The sequence below is a fragment of the Erythranthe guttata genome, chromosome 9 (assembly GCF_056151865.1).
Source record: "Erythranthe guttata isolate IM_541 chromosome 9, IM_541, whole genome shotgun sequence".
Taxonomy (NCBI): domain Eukaryota; kingdom Viridiplantae; phylum Streptophyta; class Magnoliopsida; order Lamiales; family Phrymaceae; genus Erythranthe; species Erythranthe guttata.
In genome coordinates this window covers 15,795,097-15,807,649 of record NC_142541.1, presented here as the reverse complement: position 1 = coordinate 15,807,649, position 12,553 = coordinate 15,795,097, and the positions used below count along the sequence as shown (strand labels likewise).

The 12,553-nt window shown below is 35.2% G+C and overlaps 3 protein-coding genes across 3 annotated transcripts; 2 read left to right on the top strand and 1 right to left on the bottom strand.

Moving 5' to 3' along the window:
* Positions 1-1,429: 1,429 nt before the first annotated feature.
* On the top strand, positions 1,430-3,958 carry MED6 (RNA polymerase transcriptional regulation mediator-like protein). Its single transcript, XM_013000836.2, has 5 exons — positions 1,430-1,905; positions 2,135-2,309; positions 2,955-3,024; positions 3,256-3,365; positions 3,561-3,958. Exons 1-5 carry the CDS (start codon positions 1,637-1,639, stop codon positions 3,717-3,719), a joined length of 783 nt encoding a protein of 260 aa, XP_012856290.2. The 5' UTR covers positions 1,430-1,636; the 3' UTR covers positions 3,720-3,958.
* A 2,404-nt stretch (positions 3,959-6,362) lies between these two features.
* LOC105975917 (inositol oxygenase 1) lies at positions 6,363-9,538 on the top strand. The gene is made up of 11 exons (XM_013001164.2): positions 6,363-6,670; positions 6,979-7,081; positions 7,730-7,811; positions 7,902-8,106; positions 8,203-8,262; positions 8,403-8,455; positions 8,553-8,675; positions 8,785-8,854; positions 8,937-9,015; positions 9,105-9,186; positions 9,292-9,538. Exons 1-11 carry the CDS (start codon positions 6,640-6,642, stop codon positions 9,316-9,318), a joined length of 915 nt encoding a protein of 304 aa, XP_012856618.2. The 5' UTR covers positions 6,363-6,639; the 3' UTR covers positions 9,319-9,538.
* LOC105975453 (putative late blight resistance protein homolog R1A-3) lies at positions 9,451-12,493 on the bottom strand. Its single transcript, XM_013000653.2, has one exon. It carries the CDS (start codon positions 12,413-12,415, stop codon positions 9,638-9,640), a length of 2,778 nt encoding a protein of 925 aa, XP_012856107.2. The 5' UTR covers positions 12,416-12,493; the 3' UTR covers positions 9,451-9,637.
* Between the last annotated feature and the right edge of the window lie 60 nt (positions 12,494-12,553).

The following is a 12,553-nucleotide window of genomic DNA, read 5'->3' as shown; positions in this document are numbered from 1 at the left end:
TGACAAAACTAAATTAGAACTAAATGACAAGCTCAACTAAACATTTGCTTCACATCCTTTATTAAATTCATTCCAAAAATGCCCTTTCACTCATTTTTATTTTTTCAATTTACACTCTGCATTTTTTATATAATTATAAACATTTTTTTTTCTTATTTATAACATTTTTCTGAAAATTACGATTTTTTTTCTTGTTTTTGTTAAATAATTCAGCATATTTCAAAAATACTATGGTATACTATAGTGTACTATGTTATACTATGGTGTACTATCGTTTTTACACTATTATTAAAAAAAAATCTGCAATATTATTAAAAATTACAAAACAAAACTTGTTTTTTCGTTTTTGTTGATATTTCGTTTTTTGTTTTAATATTTTATTCAGCAGATTTCGTTTTCATAAGGAGCAGATTTCGTTTTTCGTTTTAATATTTTATTTGTTGTAATACTATGGTAGACTATGGTATACTACGGTGCACTATGGTCTACTACGGTATACTACCAAACCCTAGCCGCCAACAACACACAACCCTCGCCAACCCTAGCCGTCAATGTCAAACCCTAGCAGCCAACATCTGCAGCCGTCGCAACCGTAACCTACCAACTTTGGGAAAACCTAGATTTACGATTTTGAACCCAAAGCAAGCAAAATCTCTTGAAGATCAAGATCAAATATCCACCATAACCACATCCCCGCCGCCATCTCGACCACCACAGCCGGCCGCCATCTCGACCACCACAGCCCGCCGCCGCCCACAACACCTCGCCGCCATCTCAACCACCACATCCCGCCACCGCCGCCTCCTCCACCACAGCCCCCGCCGCCGCCCACAACACCTCGCCCCCATCTCAACCACCACAGCCCGTCGCCACCGCCCCCTCCACCCCAACCCCCGCCGCCGCCCACAACACCTCGCTGCCATCTCAACCACCACTGTCCGCCGCCGCCGCCTCCTCCACCACAGCCCCCGCAGCCGCCTCCTCGTTCCACCACAACCCTTGGCTTCGGCTATTACTGAATTAATTAGCAAGAGAGAGGTATGGAGATATAGAGATGAGAGAGATGGAGAAAAAAACGAGAGTGAAAAAAGAGAAGAGAACGTGTGATAGAGGGAGGGAGGGAGAGAGAACGTGAGAGAAACCAAATGACGAAATAAATCTGAATTGGAGAAACGTGAATATGTAGGTTATATAATTTAGGGTATAAGGGCAAGATAGGGATTAAAAAAAATTTAGGGATGTGGCTCATATATTATTTCAAATTAAGGATTTAATTAAAAAAATGAATTTGAACTTGTCATTTAGTTTAAATTAGGTTTCGTTTGAGGGGCTCATAGCATATTACCCCTAAAAAATATTGGAAGAAAAATTCAAAGAAAAATCCATGAACTTAGATTTTTTTTTTATTTTATAATAGAATTTTAAAACTCAAACCCGTATCTCAAGTCTCAACAGCCCAAAAACCCAAACCCGTAACCCAAACCCGTATCCCACATTCCTGCAAAATTTCTCACCTCCACTCCATCCATCCAACTCGCCGTCCATTTCCATCGGAGAAGTCACCGCTAATTTCTCCGGCGACCGGCGTGTCTCAACCAATTTGTGGAGAATCTATACCATAGTGACTGTGTACCCAATGGCAACAACGCCGATGATTCCACCCGCGGCGGCGAACCCGGCGTTAGATGGCGGCGCGCCTCCACCACCACAGATGGTGGCTCCACCTCCTCCGGGTACAGACATGACCGGAATCTGCTTCCGCGATCAGCTGTGGCTCAACACTTACCCACTTGACCGAAACCTAGTTTTTGATTACTTCGCTCTCTCCCCATTCTACGATTACTCGTGCAATAACGAGCAGCTTCGTCTCCGGGCAACTCACCCCCTCGATCTCTCCCACCTCTCGTAAGTGCCGCTTTTTGTTCGACCTAATTTGATCGTTAATTTTCAATTTGGATTTTCAATTTGGGTATAATTATCCGATAGTTAATTTTTGATTTTTTATGGTTCAATTTGGAGTGTATGTGTTCACATAAACACAATGAAATTGGATTTGTTAATGAAGTAGCCTAAATTGAATTTGTAAAAAAATTGAAGCTTGATGTTATTCAATGGGTATATTTTCTGCATGAAGGAAGATGACCGGAATAGAGTACTCGTTGAGTGAAGTGTTGGAGCCGCATTTGTTCGTATTCAGAAAGCAAAAACGGGATGGCCCCGAGAAAGTGACACCTATGCTAACTTACTACGTCTTGGATGGATCAATATACCAAGCCCCCCAGCTTTGCAACGTATTTGCGTCTCGAGTTGTTAGTATCCCCTTCACCTACAGTTGTTCGTTTTTTTTTTTTTTTAAACTGTGTGATGACATTAAGCACGTATTTCGTAGTTTTCGGATTATTTGGTTGAAATTTCGCATCTACGGATACAGTGGCTGCAAGATGATATTTTGTTTGGTGTATTCGTTATTGTAGTTCCTTCCGGTTTTTTTATCCCTTAAGCGCTGTATGGACTTCAAATTGTGTGATTCGTGTATGTGTATATATATTATTGTCTGAAACGAGTCTAACTAGTATCTACTTCAGCTGGTCTGTATGTATTCGGTGTTGCTAATGCCTCCTTTTGGCCTATCGTAAAGTTCGTTGAAGTTCCTAGATGGTGGTTTTTCTCGATTCTCATGTTTGTGATAATCGAAATGAGATAAACGATAAGTGATAACTGTGAGTGTATATTCAATAAGGTAGCATTTTTTTATCTGACAAGTATTTATGGTGATGATTCATGCTTTCCGTTTCTGCTCCAGATAATTGAATATCCTTATTTTCTCCGATCTTTTGTTCGTTTTCTGATTAGATGGAAGTTCGTCATAAGATTATCAGTAATAAGTGTATTTACACCTTATATATCGTCAAAACTCAGGTGTTCTAATGTAACGCTTTATCCTCTTTTGACAGGGACGCGCGTTGTACCATATATCAAAGGCTTTTAATACTGCAGCTTCAAAGTTGGAGAAAATCGGATATGGTATATTCCAATTTTAGTAAATTATTTACCTTTTTTCTCCTTTGACCTAAGTGATGTGCGCAGTGCGCCTACACGAGTACGTACGATTAATTAAGAAAATGAGTTGGTGCTTGATATACAATTGCACAACAATCTACTTGTGCTATATTATCTTGCAGCACATCTAACTAATCGAAGCTCAAGCTTCAATAATTTTTTTAGCTTGTAATTTCTCGTGTTCTTCTGGCACAGTTGATGCCGAAAACGAGAGTCCGTCATCTGAACCAAAAGCTGCTAAAGAAACCATCGACTTCAAGGAACTTAAACGTGTCGACCATATTCTTGCTTCTCTTCAACGCAAGGTAGACCCTCTTTCTTCACCGAATGTAATCGGTTATTTGTTACGTAAAATTAGACCCATCTCCGTTTTTTCTGGTATCGGTGACATAGATATGCATGTGGAGCTTATATTAGTTATTCGTACCGTGTCATTATATCTCGCATTTTAGAATTATTTACGGAGTTCAATTTCTAATAAATGTTGTAATATTGCTCAGCTTCCACCCGCCCCACCTCCACCACCCTTTCCCGATGGCTATGCCCCTCTCAGTACAGAAGGAGAGAAAAGCTCCGATACCCAGTCAGCAGAGCCGTTGCCACCTGTCGATCCAATCATCGATCAAGGCCCCTCCAAACGGATAAAATTTTCAGCATGACATCGTCTTCTTTGAGAAACCGGTAACTTCTGACTTGTGATCGTCGTCCGGGAAGCTTTTATATAACCAAAACATGTGTAGTTTGATAGGATATTCTGAAGTTGAGCATTGTAAACATTATGAACCGAAACGAAAATCGAAGCTGTAGTGCGAATTCGAGCTACGTTTGCTAGGTGCTAACTGCTAAATATCATAAATTTGGTTCCCCATTTTATATTTATGGAATTGTATTTGATTTATTAGACCCAATTTCTTGAATGGTGCTGCTTCTGAACTATAAATTCTTCGATGGTTAATCTACATGCCACAATTTTATATTTAATCCCAAGTATATACAATCATTACTTTAATACTAAAATTGTTTTTGCACAACTTTGTTTTTTTCAAACTTAAAATGAAAATAAGCTCCAAAATACTTTTAATTATTGCATTAAACAATTGAAATTATCTTTTAAAAAGTCTACTAGGGCAATATAAAATATGATTTATGGTTATTATTTGTCCGTATAATGCCAATAAAACAAGTTCCAATTTCCAATTCCACTTGCACCTTAAAACTAATTAATATTGATGGGGGTACGATGAGAGGTTGTCGTGGCACAATTGAGATACATCACTATTTTGCTTTTCTGTTAAGCATTTTTATTGAATTTAGTGTCGAATATATTGGGAATTGGACTAAACTCGATTGTCTAAAAAACAATATGATATCTTCAGGGGCAATTTTTTTTTTGGTGTTGTTTTTAATTGTAGTTTTTAAAATGGGGTTGTTTTGGGGGGTGTAACCAAATTGGGGTTGGACGCCACCCACCACGGCGGCACCGGCAGGAGACGCCAGCTCCAACGGCGTCTCCGTAGAAGACGCCACCGGTGGTGGCGTCTTCTCTTTAAATATTAATATTTTAATATTTTAATATTATAATATTATATTATTATAATAATATAATATTATAATATTATAATATTTTAATATTTTAATATTTTAAATATTTATATTAATATTTTAATATTTTCTGATTTTTAATTTTTTTTACAAAATAAAACATTAATATTAGTATTAAAATTTATTACATTTTATATATTTTATCCATTAGTGTTAAATTATCATTGCATATATTTATCTAATGAACACAATAAAATAGTGTACAATCTTGTCCGTTTTTGCATTTTGGTTTTCCAATAAATTAATATTTTTTTTATAAAATTCAATAGAATGTACTAACCGGAAGGGAAGAAATCGTGCCGCAAAATTTGACCAATTAATAGTGGCAGTTTGAAGTATGAAATTATATTTTCTGGTTTAACTTTAATGATCATATTTTGGATTGATTTATTATAATTTGATTAAATTTTAGAAATATGTACCTATTTTGTGTTAATTTCTTCAAATACCCTAATAAAAAAAAAAAATCAAGGGTGTTGTTTATTGATATTTGTAAAATATGTATATTGGTTTTTTGAGTAATTTGAAAAAAAAAATATAAAATAACAAGCAAATATATATATATATATATATATATATATATATATATATATATATATATATATATATATATATATATATATATATATATATATATATATATATGGCACTGACTTCATAGTGCCAATTTTATTTTTTTTACTCATTTTGGACCTAATTATTTTATATAATTATTTTATTGGACCTATTTATTTTATATAACTCTTTTATTTTCTAGAACTCCTTTGTTTTTGTCTACATGTTTTTTAAGATTGTACACTATTTTATTGTATTGATTAGATAAATATAAACAATGATTAATTTAACACTAATGGAGAAAATATATAAAATGTAATAAATAATACTAACATTAATGTTTTATTTTGTAAAAATATTTAAAAATCAGAAAATATTAAAAATATTAATATAAATATTTAAAATATTAAAATATTAAAATATTAAAATATTATAATATTATAATATTAAAATATTAAAATATTAATATAAATATTTAAAATATTAAAATATTATAATATTATAATATTATAATATTAAAATATTATAATATTATAATATTATAATATTAAAATATTATAATATTATAATATTATAATATTAAAATATTAATATTTAAAGAAAAGACGCCACCACCGGTGGCGTCTTTAAATATTAAATATTAATATTTAATGAGAAGACGTCGTTGGAGCTGGCGTCTCCTGCCGGTGCCGCCGTGGTGGGTGGCGTCCAACCCCAATTCGGTTACACCCCCCCAAACAACCCCATTTTAAAAACTACGATAAAAAACAACACCAAAAAAAAAATTGCCCCGATATCTTCACGTGTCTGAATTTTTTTTTTCTGCAACTATGAGCTGTACTGCTAGTATACAATACGACTACGTAGTCCTGATTTGTAAATTAATTAATTTTGTCAATAATTAATTTCCCCAAAATGTGCAATATTATTTTTTTCCTAATTTTACCACCACTCCTACAGCTATTATTTATTACCGTTAGTAATAATAAAATTTTATCCAGTTTAATCCATCCTTGACTGTAATCCACGTCAGCGGGCCCCACCCTGGAACAACGTAATTCAGAAGGAATGTGGTATCCGACGCAAGTCTGAGTCAATGTGGGACCCACACAATTAAATAAATAAAAATTCGCCGCTGCATGAGTAGGTTTTTCTCTATCCTTTTTTAAGTTAACCATTTTAGTTGAATTTAATAGTATTTTTAATAATAATAATAAAATAAAAAAAATAAAGATGTAAAAGAAAGAGTGAAAGATTTTCAGGGAAGGACTTGTTGGTTCCGAATTCACAGGGAAGGACTCTCCGGCAATTATAAATAATGCCCTTTCTTTTTACCTTTTCTCACAATTCAATTAATTGTCCTGCATTCTTTTCCTCTCTTCAATTCCTCATATTTTTATTAATCTTTATTATTAATTCAGGATGACTATTCTCATTCATCAGCCTGACTTTGGTAATTTTCTTTCTTTCTTTTTAATTATTTTTTCCTCATAAGTAATTCTTGATCCTTTCTCTCTCTATTAATTAAATTAAGCAAAATAATCGCAGTTATGTTATATTGATTTTAATGATTATTTCTCTTCAGTCTTCAGATCCATGGTTTCTTTGATTATTTTCTCTATATTTGAAGTTTATCCCTTTTTTTCAATTGTTTTTCTGAATATTGGTACTTTTGCGAAATTTATTTATTTATTTAGCATTTAAAATTATTTAGAATTTTTTGTTTGATTATTATTGTGCCTGGGAAAAAAAAAAAAACAGGAATTGAAGTGGAGGAAAAGAAGGTTCCAAACTCAGAAAAGGATTTGGTTTTGGATGGAGGATTTGTTTTGCCACATGCCAATTCTTTTGGCCATAACTTTAGGTCCTTTTTTCTCCTTCAATAATCACTTTTAATCATTTAATTATGCACCTAAAACTTGATTAAATAATACTTAATTGAAACTAAATAAATTCTTTGCTTCAAGAATGTAATTTATGATGATTGAATATGGACTCATCTATGCCATAAGTATAATATGGTTTGACTTTGAATAATTCAGGGAAAATTACAGTTTTCGTCCCTCAATTTTGCACTGATTTCATATTTGGTGCTCATGTTCAGAAAAATTACATATGGTCTCTCATGTTTTCAATAATTCAACATTTTTAGCCTTTTTTTCATCAATTATTAAGGCCATACTTGATTCCGTTAGTAGTAACAGAAAATTGAAGGAAAAAATTAAAAGTGTTTGGAATTTTTAAAACATGAAGGTCAAATTTGTTTTTTTTTTTTTTGTGAACGCGGAGGACTTAATGTGAAATTAGTGCGAACTCGAGGGACAAAAATTGTATTTTACATCTTTGGACTTGGGACAAAATTGAAAATTTAATTAATCCCTCGAGTCCAAATATTTTATGGGCCTAAACATTTGTTTGGTCCATATCCCAAACAACCCCTTATACAATTTCTACATTTTTTTTTATTTGCAAATGAATATTCAGAAATATTATTATTTCTATGTCAAAACAGAGACTATGATGCTGAAAGTGAAAGGCAACAAGGGGTGGAGACTTTCTACAAAACCCAACACATCCACCAAACCTATGACTTTGTAAGTTACATTATTCAAGAAAATATTTTTTTTATTTCTATTTTTTTTTATCATTAAATAATTTTTTTATTTAAATTAATTAACTAACAGGTGAAGAAAATGAGAGGAGAATATGGTAAATTGGACAAAGTTGAAATGAGCATATGGGAATGCTGTGAGCTACTAAATAATGTTGTGGACGAAAGTGACCCTGATTTGGATGAACCTCAAATTCAACATTTGCTTCAAACAGCTGAAGCAATTAGAAGAGATTACCCTAATGAAGATTGGCTCCATTTGACCGGTCTCATCCACGGTACATTGACTAAAATACCCTTGTCATTAATTTTATTTCCGAGGGGCAAAATGGTCATTAATTGATTAAAATTGTTTTCCCTTGTGTTGTGTTTAGATCTTGGGAAGGTTCTTCTTCTTCCTAGCTTTGGGGAGCTTCCACAATGGGCTGTTGTAGGTAAATTAATTGATAGTGTGATGCAATTTGTATTTGATTTTAGTCCGTTTTCGATGTTTTGTTCGTTTTATTTTAATGATGGATATTGAGTAATAATGATAATAGTAATGTGAATGTGTTATGTATGTATTGTGTTGTAGGTGATACGTTTCCGGTTGGATGTGCGTTCGACGAGTCCATTGTTCACCACAAGGTCTTTCTCGTTGCTCGATTAAAAGTTAAAAAAGAAAATAAGACGAATAATATTAATAATAACAATTTTTTGAATTTTATTTTGTTTTTTGTTGCAGTACTTCAACGAAAATCCCGACTACAATAACCATGCGTATAATACTAAGTTCGGAGTTTATGAGAAAGGCTGTGGACTTGACAAAGTGTCCATGTCGTGGGGGCACGACGACTATATGTATTTGGTAAATTTAATTAAATCGAATAATTTTAGTATTATTTTTTTTAGTTTTGGTATTGAATAATAAATCAAATAAATAGGTCTATCAATCTTCGAATCCTATTTTTTTTCAGGTGGCGAAAGAAAACAAGTCAACTTTGCCCTCGGCCGGCCTTTTTATCATAAGATACCACTCGTTTTACGGTGAGTAAAAGAAATCCATTTTTAGCGGAAAAAAAGAGAAAAATATTCGAATAGTTTTTGAATAAGTTATTTTGTGGTGCAGCATTGCATAAATCGGGAGCGTACAAGCACTTGATGAACGAGGAAGACGAGGAGAATTTGAAATGGCTTCACGTTTTCAAGTAAAGTGTTCGCTTTCTTGATTTTGTCGTTGAAATTAGCAATTTTCGAATATGCACGTTTTTTTTATTGTTGATTTTTCGGTTTGCAGCAAATATGATTTGTACAGCAAGAGCAAGGTTCGGGTCGATGTGGAGAAAGTGAAACCGTATTACCTTTCTCTCATTCAAAAGGTACAATATATATATATATATATATATAGATTTACGAAAAAAAATCTTGCTTTTCTTATATTCAATTAATTGGTAATTTATTTATTTATTTATTTTTTTCGACAGTATTTTCCCGAAAAACTGAGATGGTGAAATGCTTAAGACCTCGAAAAATCTGGATTGCCTGGAGAAGTTAAAAGCTTATAAGTTATAATGTAAAACAATAATGAGTTTTCATGCTCTCTTATATTATATATAGTGAAGTGCTTTTTAGCAGATTCTGTCTTTCAACCAAATAATGTTCTATCCTGTATTTCTGGAAAATGTAATAAATAAAATTAATATTTAATATTACATAATTTGTTTTGTATCACATTTTTTCTTCATTCAAATATTTCTTCAGCAAAATTTTGCTTCAAACACAAAAAAAAAAAATTAAAAAAAAAATAAAATAACATCAACGAAAAAGGTTTTAATGTCCGAAACGAACTTGAAGATCATCGTTTCCGAGGTCTCGTTGCTCTTCAAGTATCTCTTCCGCTGAATCTGCAGCCATCTCACTATCATCCACCTCAATCACACGAAGCGTCGGTGTTTGTCCGATCCCAGACGGAATATTCTCCAAAGCCGAACAATGCCTAATCACGAGCCGCTCGAGGCTCGGAAAGCAACCGCTTTCCGCTAACCAATTCTTGATATCGAGCCACTCCATCATCAAGAATCTCAGACAAGAATATTCCTCCTCCGCAACCTCCCACAATGCACCTACCACACTCACATTCAGCAGCTTCAGCACTTCAAGATAAGCCAACGAGCCAATCACGGTCATATCTTCCGACGAAAGTCCACACCCACTCAAAGTCAACTTCCTGAGATTAAGGGGTAGACCGAACCTCACTGGAACAGGATTTCTCCACCAATCGGAAGAGGTTTGGAATTTGAGATTCAACGTCTCGAGTTTTTGGATATGTACGAGGTTTTCGAGCTCGTAAACAGACATGTGCACGTGGGATTGCCCCATGTAGATGAGCTTTAGTTTTTTTAGATTCGGAATCATTTCAACTGCCTCGCGAGTGAACCTGAAATTTCTCACTCTCGAAAGTGTTTGTAGGTTTTTTAAGACGGCGAATTCCTTATCTGTTTCACAAGGAAAAGGAGACAAGGTTATGTTAAGAAAGACAAGATGTCTTAACTGTGGCATCTCCCAAATTGGTAGTTGTGCAGCTACCATGCGATCAGTTATTCCGAAAGTCACGGATGAACCGACAATTAATGTCTGAAGATTCCGAAGCTTAGGCAGCGAAGGAGGGAGCGTGCAGTGACGAATAAACCCCGTCGAGAAAGCAATATACCTCAGATGAAACAGTTCCAGTAGTTCAACGGGAAACGACTCGAAGACTACTTCTAGAACATCAAGAACTCTCAATAGGCTAAAACCCGTTACCCTTTCGTTGTAATAACAGCTAAAAACGGAGCGGAGGGGCGAACGAATAGCAGTATTCGCATTCTTGAAATGATAAGACTCGAATGCCTTCGAAAAACAGAGACGGCGTTTGTCCTCCACCGTGTATTGAATCCCGTTAATAAAGTGAAAGAAGTTCTCTTCGTCGGCTTTTCGTATGCAGAGATCTCTCAATAGATCATGGATCCTGCAGAATCTGAATCCGCCATTGGATCTCCTTTTAGTGACTAAAACCAGGCTTCTCTTCACAAGATCCTTTAAGTACTCTTCTGCAACTTCTTCCGAACTTTTCGACGGTATCGGTTTTAGAAACCCTTCGGCTACCCACAATGTAATAACCTTAAAAACCGGGATTTCGTAGTCCTCCGGAAAATTTCCCATGTATAGGAAGCATGCTCTTAGATGATGAGGCAAATGGTCGTAACTCAAAGACAGTATCTCCGATGAGAAATGCTCATCGTTTACACGTGTCACAGCTGAACTTACGTCTCTTGCAATATTCTCCCACTTATATCGTGTTTTGTTGACCCTCGAAAGAATCCCCGCAACCACAACAATCGAAAGAGGGAGCCCACGACAATTTCTTGCGATTAATTTTCCGATTTCTTCCAATTCGGGAGGACAGATTTCCTCTGCAAATACCTTCTCTCGAAGAAGATTCCAGCTTTGATCCTCGTTCAAGAATTGAATATGATGTAAAGGGCCGGATGAGTTGGCGTAAACCGCCACATCCACTAGCCTAGTTGTCAAGACGATCCTACTTCCGTTACGATCATCTGGAAATAGCATCTTTATATCATCCCAAGCTTCGGTGCTCCATATATCATCCAATACAATGAGAAACTTCCTCCCCTTCAAGCTTTTATACAAACACACTGCCAATTCCATTTCTCGATCCTCCGTTTCTCGACTCAATTTATCGGTGTTTGTAGAAATCGAACTTAAGAGTGATCTAATAATTTCACGGATATTATAACGCTGTGATATTGTTGCCCATGCACGAATATGAAAGTGATACTCGATTAATGGATCGTGAAATATATTGGTGGCTAAAGTAGTCTTACCAATTCCTCCCATTCCAACAATTGGAATGATTTGGAGCTTCGATGAATCTCCACATAGCTGATCCTTTATCTCCATCAGATCTTCATCGAATCCCACCATAGTCGTTTTTCTCGGTGAATTAACTTCCGCGGAATAATTTCTGGTGACCTGGAAAATATGTTCGGTGTTTTGACTTTGCTTGATCTTCATCACCTCTTCGACAATGGAACAAACTTCATCCACCACATTCAACTTTTTGATTTTGTCAGCACTATTTTCGGTCGGCTTTTCGACATAATTAGCACCATTTTCGACGTTTTTCGTGATTTGCTTCTGTAAAAACAAGAACTTTTGGAGAGTGAAAAGTAATCTCCAAGAAGGCTTCTTAACAGTCCGAGTATGCGAAGCCTCGGGAGGAGGAGGAGGAGGAGGAGGAGGAGGAGGAGGAGGAGGAGGAGGGCTTCTTGGGGGGCTTTCGTCTCTTTCGGGGCAGAGCTGATTCAGGACATTGAATTCGATGATGTCTTGTACTTTATAAGCCGCTTCTCTGATTCTTCTCTCGAGGTACGTGTTCTTTACATATTGGCTTTTCGGAGAGTCGTCTTCGAGGAAAGATTGCAAGAAACAGAACTTCTCGATCAAAGTTTCAACCTGTTGTTTGACACAAGAGACGCTGTGAAATTGATGTGTGTGTGTTGTCTGGTCAAGAAGTTGAAGAACTGAAACAAGAGCAGCATGAGCCATTTTTTTTTTATCTCAATCTTCTTTGACACAGATACAAACAACAATACTATTGTGAAAAAATGTTCTTGATTTTCATTAGTACAAGTCAACTCACCACCAATTGACAAAGAAAGTAGTGATGTGCATGTGGAGAAGACG

Coding starts and splice junctions, on each gene's coding strand:
- MED6 (XM_013000836.2), top strand. CDS start 1,637: ATGGCAACAACGCCGATGATTCCACCCGCGGCGGCGAACCCGGCGTTA. Junction 3,025..3,255: donor GTTGGAGAAAATCGGATATG/GTATATTCCAAT, acceptor CTTCTGGCACAG/TTGATGCCGAAAACGAGAGT. Junction 3,366..3,560: donor TTGCTTCTCTTCAACGCAAG/GTAGACCCTCTT, acceptor AATATTGCTCAG/CTTCCACCCGCCCCACCTCC.
- LOC105975917 (XM_013001164.2), top strand. CDS start 6,640: ATGACTATTCTCATTCATCAGCCTGACTTTG. Junction 7,812..7,901: donor TCCACCAAACCTATGACTTT/GTAAGTTACATT, acceptor ATTAACTAACAG/GTGAAGAAAATGAGAGGAGA. Junction 8,456..8,552: donor AGTCCATTGTTCACCACAAG/GTCTTTCTCGTT, acceptor TTTTTGTTGCAG/TACTTCAACGAAAATCCCGA.
- LOC105975453 (XM_013000653.2), bottom strand. CDS start 12,415: ATGGCTCATGCTGCTCTTGTTTCAGTTCTTCAACTTCTTGACCAGACA.